Here is a 17,154-nt window from a genome sequence, read left to right on the forward strand (position 1 = left end):
TTTTTGTTGAGCGGGATGAGATGACGGGACTTTTTAAAGATTTTCCTTTTTCAAACTTCTTCAAAAATTCATGTGTTCATTTACTGGACATTTACACCCACAAGAACAACTGTCTGGTGCTACTCTAATCTGACAGGCAACCTTTATTGACGCCCGAGTATTCAGCCCAGGCCTGCAGCCCTGTAAAAGAGAACCCAGAATTGTGAGATGTTGCATAATTTCCTTTGTTCCAGTGAATGCCAGTAGCATCTTTTCATACGCGGCTGGAAAAGCGAGCAGTGGTGCTGTGTTGCTCATCAGTGGGGCCCTGGGGCACTTTTGTCCATGGTGCTAATCCGCGGGTGTGCTATGCCCAAAACAGTGGTATACTGAACATTCAAAACGGTGTTGGATTACCTTCGAAAAATGGAAGTCGAAAATGATGGCGATTCCCAGCAGCAGGTCCTTTGTTCCGAGTACAGTCTTTTGTTACTCAAACCAGCTCTTTGTCCTAAACCGGGCACCCCGGCTCTGCGTGTAAACATATGGTGTCCGAAACCGGGCACCCTGGCAGGAAGTGGTTAAAAGTAAGAGTGTGAATCATAAAGCTTGTATTAAAATGGATGTATCGTTGCATCCAGAAAACATGTTTCGTCCAGAAAATGTGTGCCCAAAACACCAAAAACAGTGTGATCTTTATTACAAGTCATGGACATCAGGCAGTAAAGTGTACTTATCAAGCAGGACATGTAAATTACATGTATAAACCTATTAAGAAAATATGACTGTCATTGCTGCATGTGGTAAACTACAACCACAAGTCACTCAGCCGCTTCTGCCTTACAGTACAAGATCAGTATTTTCATTGAAGCTTACACCTACAGTTTAATGGGAGTAATTAGGACCTGACCTTTATAAACCCTATTTCTTTCCAGTGCTTGTCAAGCTCAATCTTAAAGGAGTTGGTATTTTTGGCGTTTGTAATGTAGGGTGGGAGACTATTCCAATCATTGATGCCCCTTTGTGAGAGAAGAAATCCTGTCTACATTTTAGTGCCTTGTTGAGCCGTAGTTTGTAGAGTTTGAGACTGTGGCCTCTTGTGTTTGTAGAGGCCAACTGGAAGTTTCACTCCTTCCATGTAAATGTAGTAGTCTACTCTACTTCTGGATTATTCCTTCCCAAATGCATTGTTTTACATTTCCCTGCATTGAACTTAAGCAGTCAGAGGCTATAAAGAGAAGCTATTTTTATTTTCATCCGAAGTCTTCAAAAGGTTGTGAAGTTCATAAAACGAAATCATGATACTTTCAGGAGTTACAATGGGGAAACTTGTGGTACAACTTTTGCTGTTGGTATGGTGACATTAAAACAGAGCCAGACTTCATGTACATGTAGCTTCCTATAGAGTATCGAAGTGAATACATCACACTCACAAAGGTATTAGCAGGAGAACCAGCGGGTGAAGCAACACATGCGCGTACTCCATTCATTTGCACAACACTTGCTAGTTTAAAATGACGTCAAACTTCAGTGTTCTCATCTTTGTTGTTTTGTTTTGTCCGACTATATGTATATAATCTACGTTTTGAAAACAGGGTTGTTTGGCAAAGCTCATGGAAATAATCACATGTGAATTCTGCATCATCTGAAATTTGAGCAGAATCTCCTTTTTCTTCGCATTCGCTTCGAATTTATGAATTCCCATGTACGTACATAAACATAAATTAATATTAATTGTATGGGAATCTACAAAAACATATACATGTAACTTCCTCCGTCATTCTTGTCTACAATGATTTGACTTTCTTCGGTGTTGAATTTGAGCCCCGTGGACACTACAGATGGAATCTTTGTGTGAAGATTTGGCACAAGTCAAAATGTAGCAAACTACACAATGCCTGGCGAAGATCCCTGTTCCTCAGGTAGTAAATAACAACATTCAGCCAGCCAGTTGACAGCAACAGAGCCTGAGTGAACATTACGGTCAAGTACGTTTCATAGATGTTCCGTTCATTTTGTTTAGTGATTACTACCCTGATGAGTGTAGGAATCCAGGTGATGAATACAGTCCCTGTTATGATGATGATGGTGGTGGTTGATCTGGTGTTTATTCTCTGCCCACCTTGGCCATTGCCTGCTTGGTTTTCAGCAGCAATGCGTCGGGCATGATTGCGAGCTATCAGGGTGATGTGTGCATACAGGATGAATATGGCAAACAATGGAAGTAAGATAAACACAAAAATTAAATAGGTTTTCCAGTTAGATGTTTTTCTTAAACAGAAATATGTTTTTGGCCCAACTTGTAGAGGATGAATGGGATCATAAATCCCAAATACCACAATAGACAATATACTGATTACTGCCCATATGCTGACTACAATGATCTTTGATCTGAACACAGTCATCATTATAGGGTACCTCAGAGGAAAGGAAATAGCAATGTAACGATCTACAGTCAGAAGGGCAAGTGAGTAAAGACTCATTCCGTTAGATATGTACTGGATCACATTATTCGTTGCACAAAGAAAATCACCCAGCAACCAAGTTCCAGCAAACAATTCCATTGAGCTAAGGATCCAACATACACTGTTACTAAGATCGGAGAGGGTGAGAGAAGTCATGAAGATTTTGGTAGTTGGCTGGATGCTGGTGACTCGTCGTAAGGTAAAAAGCATCAGTGGATTCAAGAGGAGGTTTGGAGTGATGGCTAGTACAATCAAAATCTTGACAACAATTGCAAATGGTGTTGATCCAGTAGCATACTGGGTTTCCTCCGCTGTAGAGTTGGAGGTGGTGTTGATGTCTGCATTGGTTGTGGCTTCCATGGCTCCTTCAAGAGTAGTTACATCTTGATTCAGTAGATGTTTGTGTCAACTACAATCCACTCGGTACAAATAAAGGGATGGAAACTCTGAAGGACATGTTAACATTTCTGGTGTGAATATATCAGCTGTACAGTACATACATGTACATGTACACTGTACATGTGGGGTCTTGCTTTGAGGATGGTTGTTGGCTTAAATGAGTGCAGACTTACAGTACATGTACATACGCAGTGAGGTCGTTTAAACCACTGAAATTTCCATCTCACCGCATTCCCAGTTCCGAAGCTTGCCATATCCAACTCAATTATTATCTTTGAGTACTTGTGTATGGACCAGTTGACTTACACATAATCCATAGCACTGGTAAACGATCTGTCCAATATTGATTGACCGTGGGGCTTCGACATTGTGGCCGACAATTTAACCAGGGAATAAAAGTGTGATGGAGCGATTTGAAACCAGGCCCTGTGTTTTAAACTGGATTGGGACCTGGGCATGCTAATGGATTGAGTAGAGTCTGTCTAATTTTGGGAGGCCTTGAACATGCAAACTAATTGCCTAATTTATTAATGGAGACACTAATAGTAATGATGTGATATATTGTACATAGCAGCAGCCTATCAGTCATGGCTTATTAATGCTAAAAATATAAAGGTACATGTACCTGCTATGATTATACTGGCATTATGACTGGAGATTGGTGATATTAAATATGGTGATTGTATAAAACTGTACTGGTACCTCACTGTATTCCAAAGACTTACTTATACACAGGATAGTCCACATTACTGTAATTCTAAGAAAATAAGCCGCGGCTAATACGTTGATTCTCATGCTGAAAAATGTCTCTGCGGCTCTTCTGCGGGGCAGCTTATACGTGTACTGCAAACTTTGAAGGATAAAATCAGTCACAAAAGCCTCGGCTATGCCACGCGTACTACATGCAGGGGGCACAGTCATTTTTTCGTTGGTTGCCGTTTCCATATGAAAATTCAAACCTCGGAGAATGAATAAAAATTTGAGTTGTCCAGATTTCGAGTAATTCAAACCAGAATTCCCCGAGTCATAAAGTCATGAAATGTGTACGTAATCTTAAACTTTACTTGCTCTTTCGTTGCAACATTTTTAAGTGATTATTTTCCCGCTTTTTTTCCTTTTCGTAGGAAAGGGACTTTCACTAGACTTTACTATATTTATTAAGGATATTTATATAAGAGAAGCACAAAAATAAGCCTTTTCTAACATTCAGTTTGCATCATTGTGCTTATAACTGGTGGGTACTCCTTGTAGGCCTTAATAAACTCAACGATACAGCAAATCAAACATTTAGGCATAATTTTTATGCCGACCGTTTAACTGCCAGCCTGCTTGAAAAAAAAGGAAAAAAAAGAAAAGACCTAGAGGAGAAAAACCACAAAACTGACCACAGAGTTAATGAGCAGAGCTCCTTACCAGTTTCCAAAAACAAACCCTATTTGAACCCTGTATTTTTGCTACCCAAGTTTAACCGAAAATGAACACGGTTAAATTGAGTGATCAGACAGCATACACCAGTTTTAACAGAGAAACTGCATTTTAACCGAGCGGAAATTCATAGTGCCATGTACTAAAGGATTTATAATCTCTACAGGCTTAAATCTGAAAGTAAAAAAGGTATTGATAACTACTGAAGATGTAACATCAACACCGTGTGTATGTTACATCCAAATCTCCTCACCACAAAGGCCAAGTGGTCAAAATGAATACAAACACAAGACAATAAAGACTTTATAAATTTGTTATCAATTCTTTCCACAGGACAATTAAGTTCACTTCAGAATATTCCCTCCATCAGGCCAACTTTCTCGATGTCAGCATCGGGAAGGAGAACGACCTTGTGACTTCTGTGTACTCCAAGCCTACAGATACCCATTAGTATCTTCACTCATGAGCTGTCACCCTAGACACTGCAAGACTGGTATTGCATACAGCCAAGCACTCAGACTGAGACGCATTTGTTCCAATGATCATACATAGGAACTGAAGAGGCATTTGATTGCAAGGGGGCACAGCTATCACCAGGTTCAATGCTCTATCAATAGGGCCCGCTCCGTCCCTACATGCAGTAGTCTTGCACTCAAGGAGAAGATCCTCCATGAAGAAACCATCCCCAGGGTTCCCTTGGTCACCACTTTCCATCCTTGTCTTCCTCCCCTCCGCAAAATAATCAACGATAATCACCATATTCTGCACACTTCAGACCACCTAGCCAGTGCCATCCCAGACACCCCTCTTGTGGCTTACGGGCATCCCCACAACCTATAGGACCTTATCCTTTGGGCAGAGGTGCCCCCTTGGATAGCCCTCCCAGCAAGGCACGTTCAAGTGTGATTCTACCAGATGTGTTGGTTGCCAGAACCATGTCCTAGAATCAGATACATTCTCTTAACACTGTACCACCCACAGAGCCAAAGGCACTATCACTTGTAGCTCTTCTGATGTCATATATCTTATCTCTTGCAGGGTGTACAGTGTTCAGTATGTTGGAGAGACTAAGAACATGCTCAAGAAGCGTTTCTATGGCCACAGATCTACGGTCAACACCAAATGACTAAATACCCATGTGGGCCACCATTTCAACCTTCCTAACCATTCTATGTCTGACATGATCTTACAGGGCATAGAATCACTTGGGCACTGTAAAGATGCTGTTCGCTTTAACAGGGAGAAGCTTTGGATCAAACCCCTCCACACATACAACCCTGCGGCCTGAACATCCAAGAGGGAACTACTAATTAACACTCTTTTCTTTTCCTCTCATTTGTTTGCAGATTATAACCCCCCCGGGGTCCTGTTCATTCCATTGTATTTTTTCTTTGATCTCTTCCCACCTTAATTGTTAATACTCAATGATTCCCACACGTTCAAAAATCAATTACATGTTTTATAGAACTACGATGTCATTCCTTTAACCCCTTGACGACGGGAATTTCTTCCTGAAAGCCGCCTCCGAGAATTCTAGCCTCGCTTGGCCACAAAGGCCACCTGCCAAACCGCAAATTCTCAGTTTGTGGCCCTGCGTGCTCTGCACGCTTTGAATTACACGGTGAAAAGGCTGATTGTTCGGTGGCACGCGGCTGTACTCACCGTTCCACATCCCCGTTGCCTCTTTTCAAAGTGGGGACTATTGTGAAGCTGGTGATTATCAAAGTGATGCAAAGTCGGTCTTTTCATTTCTGGGCTACGCACAAAGACCAATTACCATATATACAAGAACCAGAGTCTGCCTTCGCTCGAGCGTGGGCCGAGAATAATAGCTGAAAAGCGGCTTGAGGATTTCAATTTTTACGGCGTGTCTAGCCGCCTCTCGGTGCGAAGGGGTGATTGAGCAGATGCACGCCAATAATTTTTAAAGGTAGTTTCAAAGGCAATCTTGTCCTTAAAACACACTGCTTCCCAACCCCATGGAATGACCCGGCCACCACTAATACCAGCACGGTCTTGACAGTAATGGCAATTGGAGTTGATTTGGTTGCAGTCTGTGTTTCCTCTGCTGAAGAGTTTGATAAGGTTTTCATTTCTACATGTACATGTACATTTGGTGTTGTTTCCATGGTAACATGGACACATACACTGCAGGACAGAAGCTAACTGTGTAACTGCCTTGACCAGTACAATCTAAATAACCTGATTCAAACATGCTTAGTTTCTCTGAAAAATTGTAAGAAAATGCAGGAGACATACATGTTTACATGTAAATGCCTGTAAATTCTAAAGCAGAGGTACCGGCCGTACACATGCATCTGTACTAACTCTCAAGACCAGGTACATGTACATGTACATGTACCCTACTTTGGGCTGTTAACCACTTGTAGACTGTGTGCAGGCTGCTGTCCAGGTCTCTGGATGCCGGGCAGCGGCCAGTCATGTTAACAGAGGATAGTGTGACAGAAGGTGTGAATACGCATCACGTTTGAACACCTGTTCCAAGTTGTTCATTTGCAGTAGACTGGCAGCCTGGCATAAAGTATTGATAATTATTGGTAGCACAATGCACATAGGCCTGCATAGATCTGGTTGTGTGCCCTAAATTAAAGTACATTAGCCTCTACATAAATAAATCTGACTGCTATTGTGCTGGATTATTGTATATTAAGAAAACAAAGGAGCACACAGCAAACAGTTTTTAAAGAGTGAAAGATACATTGCAGGTTTTATTTTTTTCAGCTAAATTTCTTCTTTTCACAAATCAAATTTTCTTACAAGTCTATACGTTTTTCACTTCAAAATGACATTTTACCAACATAGACTTTTGCAACTGAATTAGCTGATGTTTAATAGCACTGTAACAAACAATCCTTCAAAAACATGCTTACATGTATGCCGGTTTTTATTAGCTACACCTTTCCTCTGTATTCACAGCATACACATCGATTCCAACCCCCTCTCTCCCTATTGACCAATTTGGTGACAAGAATCAGGAGCCATTACTGCGGTGTCCCCCACGTGCGGGTGTGAGATGCGCATTGAAATGCTTCCTCTGCCATTGGGAACACACTACTAACCAAACACACGCGTCAAGTTTAGGAATGTGCGCCTGAATAACGGGGACACTGCAAGTAATGGTGTCAGCAAATCGGTCTATACCCATTCCATAATATATTTCTGACTTTTCAGATGATCTTCTAATAAGTTTCATAACATTTAATGATATCTATCTGCTTGTACATGTATGTCCAGCCATAGAATTTTAGAAAGGGTTTTTGCACTCATAAAAGGTTAAATCGGACAACAAAGTAGTGCACCCACTTAGCATAAGAAGAGAGGGCCTGAAGTAGCAGCCAGTAATACCTTACATAAAAATTGCTGTTGAGTATAGGCTAAACTTGAAATATGTGCTGTCACTGATAAAAGGGTACAAACACAGGACATGTACATTTACCGGAAGGTAGCTGGACAGTGAGGCAGATACATACATGTTTGTGTCATTTGATGTCATTTTTAAGATTGGTCTAATTTTTATTTGGGAGGGTGGCAAATTGTTGCTCTGTTGTCAGTTATTATTACTGAGTGTTGACTCTATGAATTGGGGACTCAGCCAGAACAAGCAATCTACCTAATAGTGAGAGGCCATGATGGAAAAATAATTGCCTGAGCCGAGCCCATCATTTGTATAGAGTAACACATACCTCGTGAGTGATGGGACTTTATTACACGTCCATTATTTTTCTCACCTTGAAGTGACTGATTGAGATTAAAGACTCAAACAGAAATGGACCCACCACAGCAAACAGTTGAGGCATACCGTAACAGCCTTAGTGTACATGTATATATATGATAACATGGTTCTACCGGTACTTGCACATCTTACTGTACATCCAGGCTTCCCATTTCACACTGATGACTTTTGCTATCACATACCACACTTTATCTAGACAGTGACTCATTAAGACTTATTTGTGCATTGTACCTACACATGATGTGCAGTTCTACTAGTAGGACATTGGTAGTAGTGAAATACATAGAATTCTGATAATTTTCCCACTCATGCAGGCAACTGTAAGAATCACTTGCCATTAACCAGGGTTGACAAATACCTTTTGAATAATGGTGCCAAGTTTGCTTACTACCAGATATTGAGGTGGTTTAGCAGGAGTAAAGCGGATTCTTAAATCAACCAGAAAATGCTTACATGTCCCAAATAAAATTAATGATGTTTAACAGCCAGACACTTGTACAAACTAAAGACTGGTTTCTGTATACATTTATTTGAATTACTTTTTGAGAACTTCTGCTTTGGAGTTTTTTTAACACTAACTCCCCGGGGACCACTTGAAATTACACTGAATCCCATTTGATTAAGCACTGGTTAGGATTAAAACTTGTAGTTATGTCATCTGAAATGTGAAGTATGTGTCCTGTCAGTGACTCCATTTGCTGTCTGTTGTCCATGATTTCCTACTGTGTTTGCAATGAACTGCTCAGTGTGACGGTGATAGAAGTCCTCAACTGTAGCACTGTAGCAGTTTTGTTGTAAATCTTGTCACATCCTTGGTGCTTTTCAACACAGGTTTTATAGTTACTTCTTAGTGTAGTAAGCAAAAATACAGTACATGTACATGGTTTGGGTGCGTATCGTAAGTCCAACGCTACATAGGTCCGACGCTTCAAAAGTCTGAATTTTCGGACTTGTGAGACGTCAGAATGATGAGGCAGCGGATTTATGGTCAAATTTTTTTTTTGCTGCCTCGTAGTTCCAATGCCTCAAAGGTCCGATGCCTCATAAATCCAGCGTCAGACTTTTGAGGCATTGGATCTATGCCATGGGCCAAAAAAAAGTTGGAACTTTTAAACACATTTGATGGACTTATGAGGCGTCGGACCTATGAGGCATCGGACTTATGAGGCATTGGACCTATGAGGCGTCAGACTTATGGACTGTTTTTAACGCTTTTTTTGGACTTATGAGGCGTCGGACTTACGAGCACCCTTAAGGTTTGGCCTTGTGGTACCTGTAGAAATCTTTACCAAATCTGATTGGATAAACAACACTGAGGTCTTTCTGTTGAGGAGTGGTCTTGGAAATTGGAACCTGTCCACAATCCTTGCTAAGTACTTTTTTCTTGTTGATCGAAATTTCTCTCTGTCCATTTGATCTATGGGTTGAATCTTTGGAACAGGCTTTGCCACCAGTCGGATAGTAAACCACACAGTGTCTGGCGAAGATCCCTGTTCCTCAGGTAGTAAATGACAGCATTCAACCAGCCATTTGACAATAGCAGAACTTGTGTAAACTTGAAGAAATTGTAACTTTCATAGGCCTCCCATTTTTTCTGAAAAAGTATCACTATCCAGACCACTGTAGGCATCCAGGTGATGATCAGAGTCCCTGTTATGATGATGATGGTGGTGGTTGATCTGGTGTTTATTCTCTGTCCACCTCGGCCATTGCCTGCTTGGTTTTCAGCAGCAATGCGTCGGGCTTGATTGCGAGCTATGAGGGTGATGTGTGCATACAGAATGAATATAGCCAGTATTGGAACACAGGACAAAACAGCACCTATACGAAATCTCCAGTCAGCTGTAAAGATACAAATGCTTCTGTTGATCCCAACATGCTTAATGTGTGCACGACTGTTAATGCCAAATAGCAAAATAGAAATTATGTTAATTGAAGTCCATGTGATACACACAGCTACCTTAGATCTGAACTCAGTCATCAGTGAAGGGTAGTGCAGAGGATGGGAGATAGCAATGTAACGATCTACAGTCAGAAGTAGTAGAGCTCCAATACTCAATTCAATAGCGGCACCATTCATCACCACACTGGCAGTACAAAGGAAGTCACCCAGAAACCAATGGTCAGAAAATAATGCTGTTAAGTCCAGCATCCTTCCTAAGCTGTAATAAAGATCAGATAGAGTGAGAGAAATCATGAACACTTTGGTGGTTGGCTGGATGCTGGTGGCACGCCTCAAAGTGAAAAGCATCAGTGGATTCAAGAGAAGGTTTAAAATGATGGCTAGTACCATCAGAATCTTGACAACTGTTGGAAATGGAGTTGAGTCAGTGGCATTCTCAGCCGCCTCTGCTGTAGTGTTTGAAGTTATCAGTCCTTCTGTAGTTTCCATGATCGAATGAGGATTGTAATGGAAAAGTTTCTCTTTCTTTAGGAATAGTGGAGCTTTTCAAGATACTGTTTACTTCATTCAGAAATATTTAAAGCTATCGTTCAAAATACACTAGACATTCAAGACTTTGAAGAAATGGTCCAAGTCAGGAGCTGTAAGGAGTTCTGGCATGTCTGGCTGGCAAAGTGTTTGTATGGTGACTGTAGTGGTCCTCGTGATCACCTGTCTTTCTCTACCGCAAGATACTGGTGGCGCTCTTCACATCTTACAGTTCTCCTGTGGTTACTTACTCCTGGCCACCTGAGAGCGCTGTTTATGGCCTTGCAAGTAAGGTTTTTCCTGAAGCACATGTGAAGGCAGACATTTTCCATGCATTTTCTCGCAGTCCCAAATCCTCCAATTTCAATAGGATTTTACATACACCTTAGGGGGTTAGGGTTAAGTGATCCTATGTGCAGAATAGATTTTCCAATAATATTTGGACAATATGTATTGGTAGTTCAGCCCTTGCCAAACATTTGAACTGTATGGGGAATTTCAGTTTGTTTTATACTTCTCTCTTACAGTTCACCATGGAATACAGGATTCATGGGATACATTGCTCTGACTTTTGCAATTTTCTGTGATTCTTCCTTTGTTCTATGGTTGACACTCACTGGTGAAACTTAAGTTACCGTTTCTAAGCTACACTGAGCAGAAGCCAGTACAGTGACCCACTACTTGAGTTAGACATTCCTGCATGTTCACATCTGCAGTTGGAAAATGTACATGTATGCTGACGCCTCAAGACAAGGTACATGTACAGTTTCTTCAAGCTCCGGGCTTAACAGTGTTTCCAGACCAATCTGTTGAGTGCCTGTTATACTGCTTCCTCAGCTCATGGCAGTTCCCGTTTGTTTGTCTGCTGTCAAATGTGATGGGGCCAATGAGATATTAATTTAATTGGAATCCAGATGGTGCTGCCAATTCTGGTGTCAATTTGCATGATAACTTCTTTTACCAATGAATGGTAAAAGGTTTTACACAAGACCAATGGCTATTTGATCAGGTCTGTTGCAGTTGATGTGTGATGGGTTGGGCATTGGAGACACTACATGTATGTCTGGAAGTAACGGTATGGGGGAGGGCTGACCGAGCAGGGGGAGCCTGCAACCTCCTCACGATCATCAATCTTTTCAATAGCCAACCTTGGGAGGCCTACATGTATATGTAAGTGAGGAGCATTTGGTCACTTAAAGCATGCTTGAAGCAAGCATGTAGTCACTTGTAGCCATCTGCCATTGCTATGGGAGAATGGCATGTTTGCTGATATTTGATACCCACTATACCAGTAAGTCACACGCGACTTACATGTAGCAGGAGCAATCATTGTATTGTATAGTCCCCACGAGGGAGGTTTAGTCAACTGAATGTAACACCCTGTCCGTATTTCTTTTCATGACACTGAAGCAAACAGAACCATCCAGCATGTCCAGTGCCTTTCTGAAAAACTATTCAATTTATCCAGTGATGTTTTTCATAATTAAGATTTGATGTTACACCAGATTGTTCCTTCCTGAACTTTCAATTTAGGAATAGAGTGCAGTTGTTGAAGTGTGTATGTACTCCTTCCAATCTTGTGTGGCCATTTTTAAGGCTAGTCTAAGTCCTGTGCTTTGTTTGTGCTGATGGATATCTCAGTTTTCATGAGCAAATGTTTGATGTTTAAGCAAAGTGACAGCATCAGGAGGTTGGTGTATTTGTAACAGCTGATTTTCTGTTTTTTTGTGTGTTCTTGTCATTGATTAAGCATGACAGTCACCACATATTCAAGGTCCTCTTTTTTGACAGAATCAGCTTTTGTATCTACATGTACATGGGTCAACAAAACAGGGTCTGACAGACCTGTGTTTTTGCTGAAAACTGGATCAGAACATGTTTTAATTCTGTTTTGGGTCACAAAAATAGAATAGAAACGTGTTTTCAATAGGAATAAAACAGAAATTTCACGCTCCTTCACTGCGCTCATCCGAGTGAAAAGTAGTTTGACTATAATGCCCAACATAACACAAATGAAGCAAGAGGAGAGCAAATATTGATTCTTTTATATTTATCGGAAAGCATTTGAACATGAGACAATGAAGTTACAATTTTCAATATTCATTATGAATTAAATTCTTCCCTAAATCAATTAAATGTTCATAATACGTACAATAAATCTTGCCCAGACCATTGATAATTCCAATGCAACATCTTTAAACCAGAAATATAAGGTGCACTCATCAAGTCAACTATATAATGAATACAAACAGAATATTTATTCGATAAGATATTTAAGATCTGAATAAAGCAACTCTCATTTGATAACTTGTAATTGGTAATTTAGAATGCTGACATAATTATATAGCTGAAGGTAATATTCTTGTGTGACAGGTCACTTTTTATGTTATTTGCCTAGCGCCCTCAGTTGGCTGTGCCAAGTCAGCTGTTTTGTGCAAGTTCATTCTGAGACCCCCTCTAGGACCTTGTGAGTTCATTTAGTGACCCCCTCTAGGCACCTGTGTAGCACATTGTCCTTTGTTTCATTGGACACTGAGTCTTCAGCCAGTAAACACTAAGAGTTCACCATGCTAAATAACTAGCATCTAGCATCAAGTTCTTCAGAAGTTTGAGATAGCCAAGGCTGGGGGTTTTCTTTTCCTGCAATGCAGCAATGCCATTAAAAGTGCCAGACCAGTAAATGTACACCATCCTTGTCGTGCATTTACTTGTGTCACATTTACATTAGGATTTTCCTAGGTCCTCTAGAACTTTCGGGCATCGCCCGGCTCTCTCTCTTTTTTTTCTTTTTTTAATTCATTACTTAGCAGCTTTCCTACCTGTACACTCAATCTCTTGTCAACATTTGTTCTTAGACATACTTGTTTTCCACCTGCCATGGTTCATGATAACTTCTTCTGGTACTCCTTTACGTGCAAGGTGTGTTGCACCTCCTGATCTTAGGCTATGGAGACCATACGAACTTGTGTTAGTTTCACCTATATCTTTCAACGCTTGGAGAAAAATTTCCCTGCAGCGAGTGAAACTAAGCAGTTTGTTCCTTAGGCACCTATGAGACTACGTACTCTCTTGATGAGACAAAGGGGTAATATGAATTTATCTTTGCCTATTTTAATATTACAGCTGGATAGGTATCTGAGTAAAATGCTAGCAGCAGAGTAAGGGTCATCCATATAGGGAAGGTAGGCCAAGGTTCCATCCCTAAAAATATCTGTTCTAGAAAGGTGGAATAAATAATTGGATGCCTCTGTTTCTTAGCAGCAGGCTATGTGGCTACTTTCATTTGGGCCATTTTGTTGTGTCTGAACATTAAGACAAAGGCGAGAGATGCATAACAAGCAGTTCTTCCAGGATGGCCAAACTTCTCTTAAATCGCTTTTAGTTGGCTTGTGTTATCGGCTCTTTTTGAGTTGGGGGTTTGTGGAGCTGTCCCCTTCCGTCAAGAGTTACATTATGAACAATAGGGGAGTTGGCTGGATTAGGGAGAACTCTGAACCTGATCATACTGATGGTAATTACAGTCTACCTTGAGAACATCAGAGAGTCTTGTCTGGAGGGTTTGTATGTTAAGAGGTGTTTGCGTCTTGTCTTGCTGAGGTGCCAGGGGGATTTTGATCGGCCAGTGATGCGAAGGATGTACTTGGGATAGCACCATGAGACCAACTTGATGTTCCAAATCGGTGGTTGGAGACTGGAAACTCCCTGACAGAAGGGGCTCTGGAGTGGACGTTTGTGTAACCTGTGGGCAGCGGGTTATATTAGGTCTGGCTCTAGCTCTGACTTTTGATGGCAAGTCGTTTGCCTACGTACAGTTTCTGGACAAATGGCCTGTGTTCCTGCAAGTGAAGCAGACGTCAGAAGTTGACATGCCTGTGGACAGCAAAGGAAAGATAAGAAGAGGGCAGTGGCCTTTGTTGGGGGGGGGATATAGGTGAAATTCCAAATTATATCTTTCCTCTGTGGGCTAATGTGTAGGACTCAGCAATGTGCAATAGGCGTGAACTGAGGGGCATCATTAAGGACGCTGCTTATATTGTAATTGTATGTATCATTGAGTCAATGAATAAGGAGTCATGGGGTGTGAAGTGGCAGGAAAGAGGAGGCCCTCTGTTGTTCAAACAATTCAAACTATATTTCGTGCATAAATTTTGACAAGGGGATCTGACTGGTGATATTCAGTCTCCCATGCATGTACTTGTACAGTGTATCCAATTTCATATATGTTCCCACTGATCTATGGGGATCTTTGATGCTGCTTCCCCAGCTTATACCAGTAGCTGTCTCACTTTGCTTGTTTGCTGTCAGATATAATTGCACCTTATAAGATAGTCTTTTGAATCGAAATCTCTCAGACCTTTGATTGTTTGATGGGAGTAGTGGGGGGCCTGTTGAGCACAATTTGACCTTTTCTAAAGAAATAGGAAAAGGTCACGTATGATAAATATGAATATGAATGAGGAGAGGGTTAAACGTGGAGCACAAGTTGACCTTTGGTAGGGGTATAACAATGGATGAGGGGTAACATTACGGTACAGGTTGACCTTTACTGTATAGGGTGAATATTGGATATATGAATATGAACATAGTGGGTTCAAAATTTTCGGCACATTTTGACCCTAACTCTTAAAATTTTTCCCTAACACAAAAGACCCATAGCCCCGGCTGGAAGTCCGGACGTTTACTACCCCCGTAATGAAAAGGCCAATTTCTCAAAACTAAATGACGTTGCCAGTGCTGCAAGTTTGGAAAGTAACAATTTCATTGTTACTAGTACTTGTACGTGCATGGAGATTTGTATTGTTGTATCATTGATTGAAGCAACTTTGCCAACCAGTCGTAGTATCATGCATGCACCTGCCTTATTTGCATATTTCATGGGAAAGGTTCATTAGACATGAAAAGTTCTGACTGGTGATATTCAGTATGTCTCCGGTGTGTGAACCTATAGACTAATCCAATTAGATGCCATATCTGTGGTGGCACCGCACTCACACGCACATTCTTCTGCTTGACGCTCGCATGCATTTGGCAAATCACAGCACCCTGTTGGTCGACTCTGTAACGCGCTGGTATACCACCTGCCCACGAGGGTTGTCCCACCACAGTAACGGCTTCTAATTCTGGTGGTCGAATTACAGCATACAGTGTATCCAACTTCATGTATGTTTTCAATGATCTGTGGGGGGTCTTTCAGTCTGCTTCCCCAGCTCATAGCAGTCTCAATGTGTATAGGGTATATATGACCATGGTGTTGTTTCACAGGATGGTCCCATCCAACTTTGTTTCTGGCAAAATGTTGACTGGAGAGCATATGTTGTTTTTACACTGCTAATATTCCACTTGCAACCATTCCTTCAAAAATGTTGTCAATTAAAAAGCAGTGAGTGAACTAACTGTAACCAAAAATGTGTGCCACATGAATTAAAAAAACTGCAAGAAAAGAACTCAAACCATTATTTTTTTACGATTTGAACTATCACATTTTTATCAAGTGCGTTTCCACAAACCTTAGTCTAAAATGCCGATGACAATAACTTTTGGATGTCCATGTGACTGTGACGTTTGAGAAAAGTTTTGCTGCTTGCAGGCCTTTTGACCTTTGACATAAGCTCAGATAGTGCCCCTAATACATGTAAGTTACATAACCTATAGTGGGTATTAATCATCAACAAACATGGCATCCTCCAATAGGGCATTTCCATGTCAAAAAGGAGAATGGACTCAATTTTTTTTCACTGATTTTTTTAATTTGCTTGTATTTTTACAAAGGCATTTGACTAAAGCTATGGAAAAAGTCCTTAACTAATCTTTGCTAGCTTTTTAACTTGAAAATTCACCTTTTAAACAATATGTCTGTAATTATTAAAAATCTGACTCTGAGAGCAATATGTTCAATGTGGCATGGGTATTTTACTGTTGCCAAGGTAAATCATGACATACATGTACACGTAATTACCAGCATCATCTCCCCTTCTTTTGCCCCCAAACTAACTTCAAGAATCTCAACGATATCTGTTGCGTTTGTCATTAACATTTACAGGGTTCAGGAGAGCTCCAGTGTATCCGAACAAGCAAATAATGGTAGACATGTACACTTCCGGTTTCCAGGCTGTCAGGCCATAGGGTTGACTGAGAGACCACCTGCATTTAATTTCAACAAGTCAGTACTGTAGATGGATTCTGATCCCTGGACTTGGAATGCCTTGCAAGGTAAGAGTTTTGTAGCACTTCCTTTCCCATCTTTTCATGACTGAACTTTCTTGATCATTCTTGTCTACAATGAGTTGACACTCTTGGGTGTTGAATTTGAGCCCCGTGGACACTACAGATGGAATCTTTGTGTGAAGATTTGGCACAAGTCAAAATGCAGCAAACTACGTAATGCCTGGCAAAGATCCCTGCTCCTAAGGTAGCAAATAACAACATTCAGCCATCCAGTTGACAGCAATAGAGCCTGTGTGAATAATCCCAAATACCACAGTAGACAATATGCTGATTGCTGCCCATATGCTGAATACAATGATCTTTGATCTGAACACAGTCATCGTCACAGGGTACTTCAGAGGAATGGAAATAGCAATGTAACGATCTACGGTCAGAAGGGCAAGTGAGTAAAGACTCATTCCGTTAGATATGTACTGGATCACATTATTTGTTTGAAATCAGGTTGTGTGTTTAAAAGTGGACAGGGACACGGGGAT

The 17,154-nt window shown here is 41.0% G+C and overlaps 2 protein-coding genes and 1 long non-coding RNA gene across 6 annotated transcripts in view; 1 reads left to right on the forward strand and 2 right to left on the reverse strand.

Moving 5' to 3' along the window:
• LOC110976195 (uncharacterized) overlaps window positions 1–17,154 on the forward strand; it is a 49,853-nt gene that overhangs the window by 4,745 nt on the left and 27,954 nt on the right. For all 4 annotated transcript variants that reach the window (XR_015424587.1, XR_015424586.1, XR_015424585.1 and 1 more), the window contains exon 3: window positions 16,494–16,663. This is a non-coding gene — a long non-coding RNA (uncharacterized LOC110976195). The remainder of the gene's footprint in view (window positions 1–16,493; window positions 16,664–17,154) is intronic.
• Window positions 1,307–3,098, reverse strand: LOC147800025 (trace amine-associated receptor 13c-like). Its single transcript, XM_087133215.1, has one exon. It carries the CDS (start codon window positions 2,802–2,804, stop codon window positions 1,815–1,817), a length of 990 nt encoding a protein of 329 aa, XP_086989341.1. The 5' UTR covers window positions 2,805–3,098; the 3' UTR covers window positions 1,307–1,814.
• On the reverse strand, window positions 7,033–10,895 carry LOC147800026 (histamine H2 receptor-like). Its single transcript, XM_087133871.1, has one exon. It carries the CDS (start codon window positions 10,412–10,414, stop codon window positions 9,440–9,442), a length of 975 nt encoding a protein of 324 aa, XP_086989997.1. The 5' UTR covers window positions 10,415–10,895; the 3' UTR covers window positions 7,033–9,439.

This window comes from Acanthaster planci, linkage group LG02 (assembly GCF_054643075.1).
Source record: "Acanthaster planci isolate LZ-2023a linkage group LG02, COTS_SCS, whole genome shotgun sequence".
Taxonomy (NCBI): domain Eukaryota; kingdom Metazoa; phylum Echinodermata; class Asteroidea; order Valvatida; family Acanthasteridae; genus Acanthaster; species Acanthaster planci.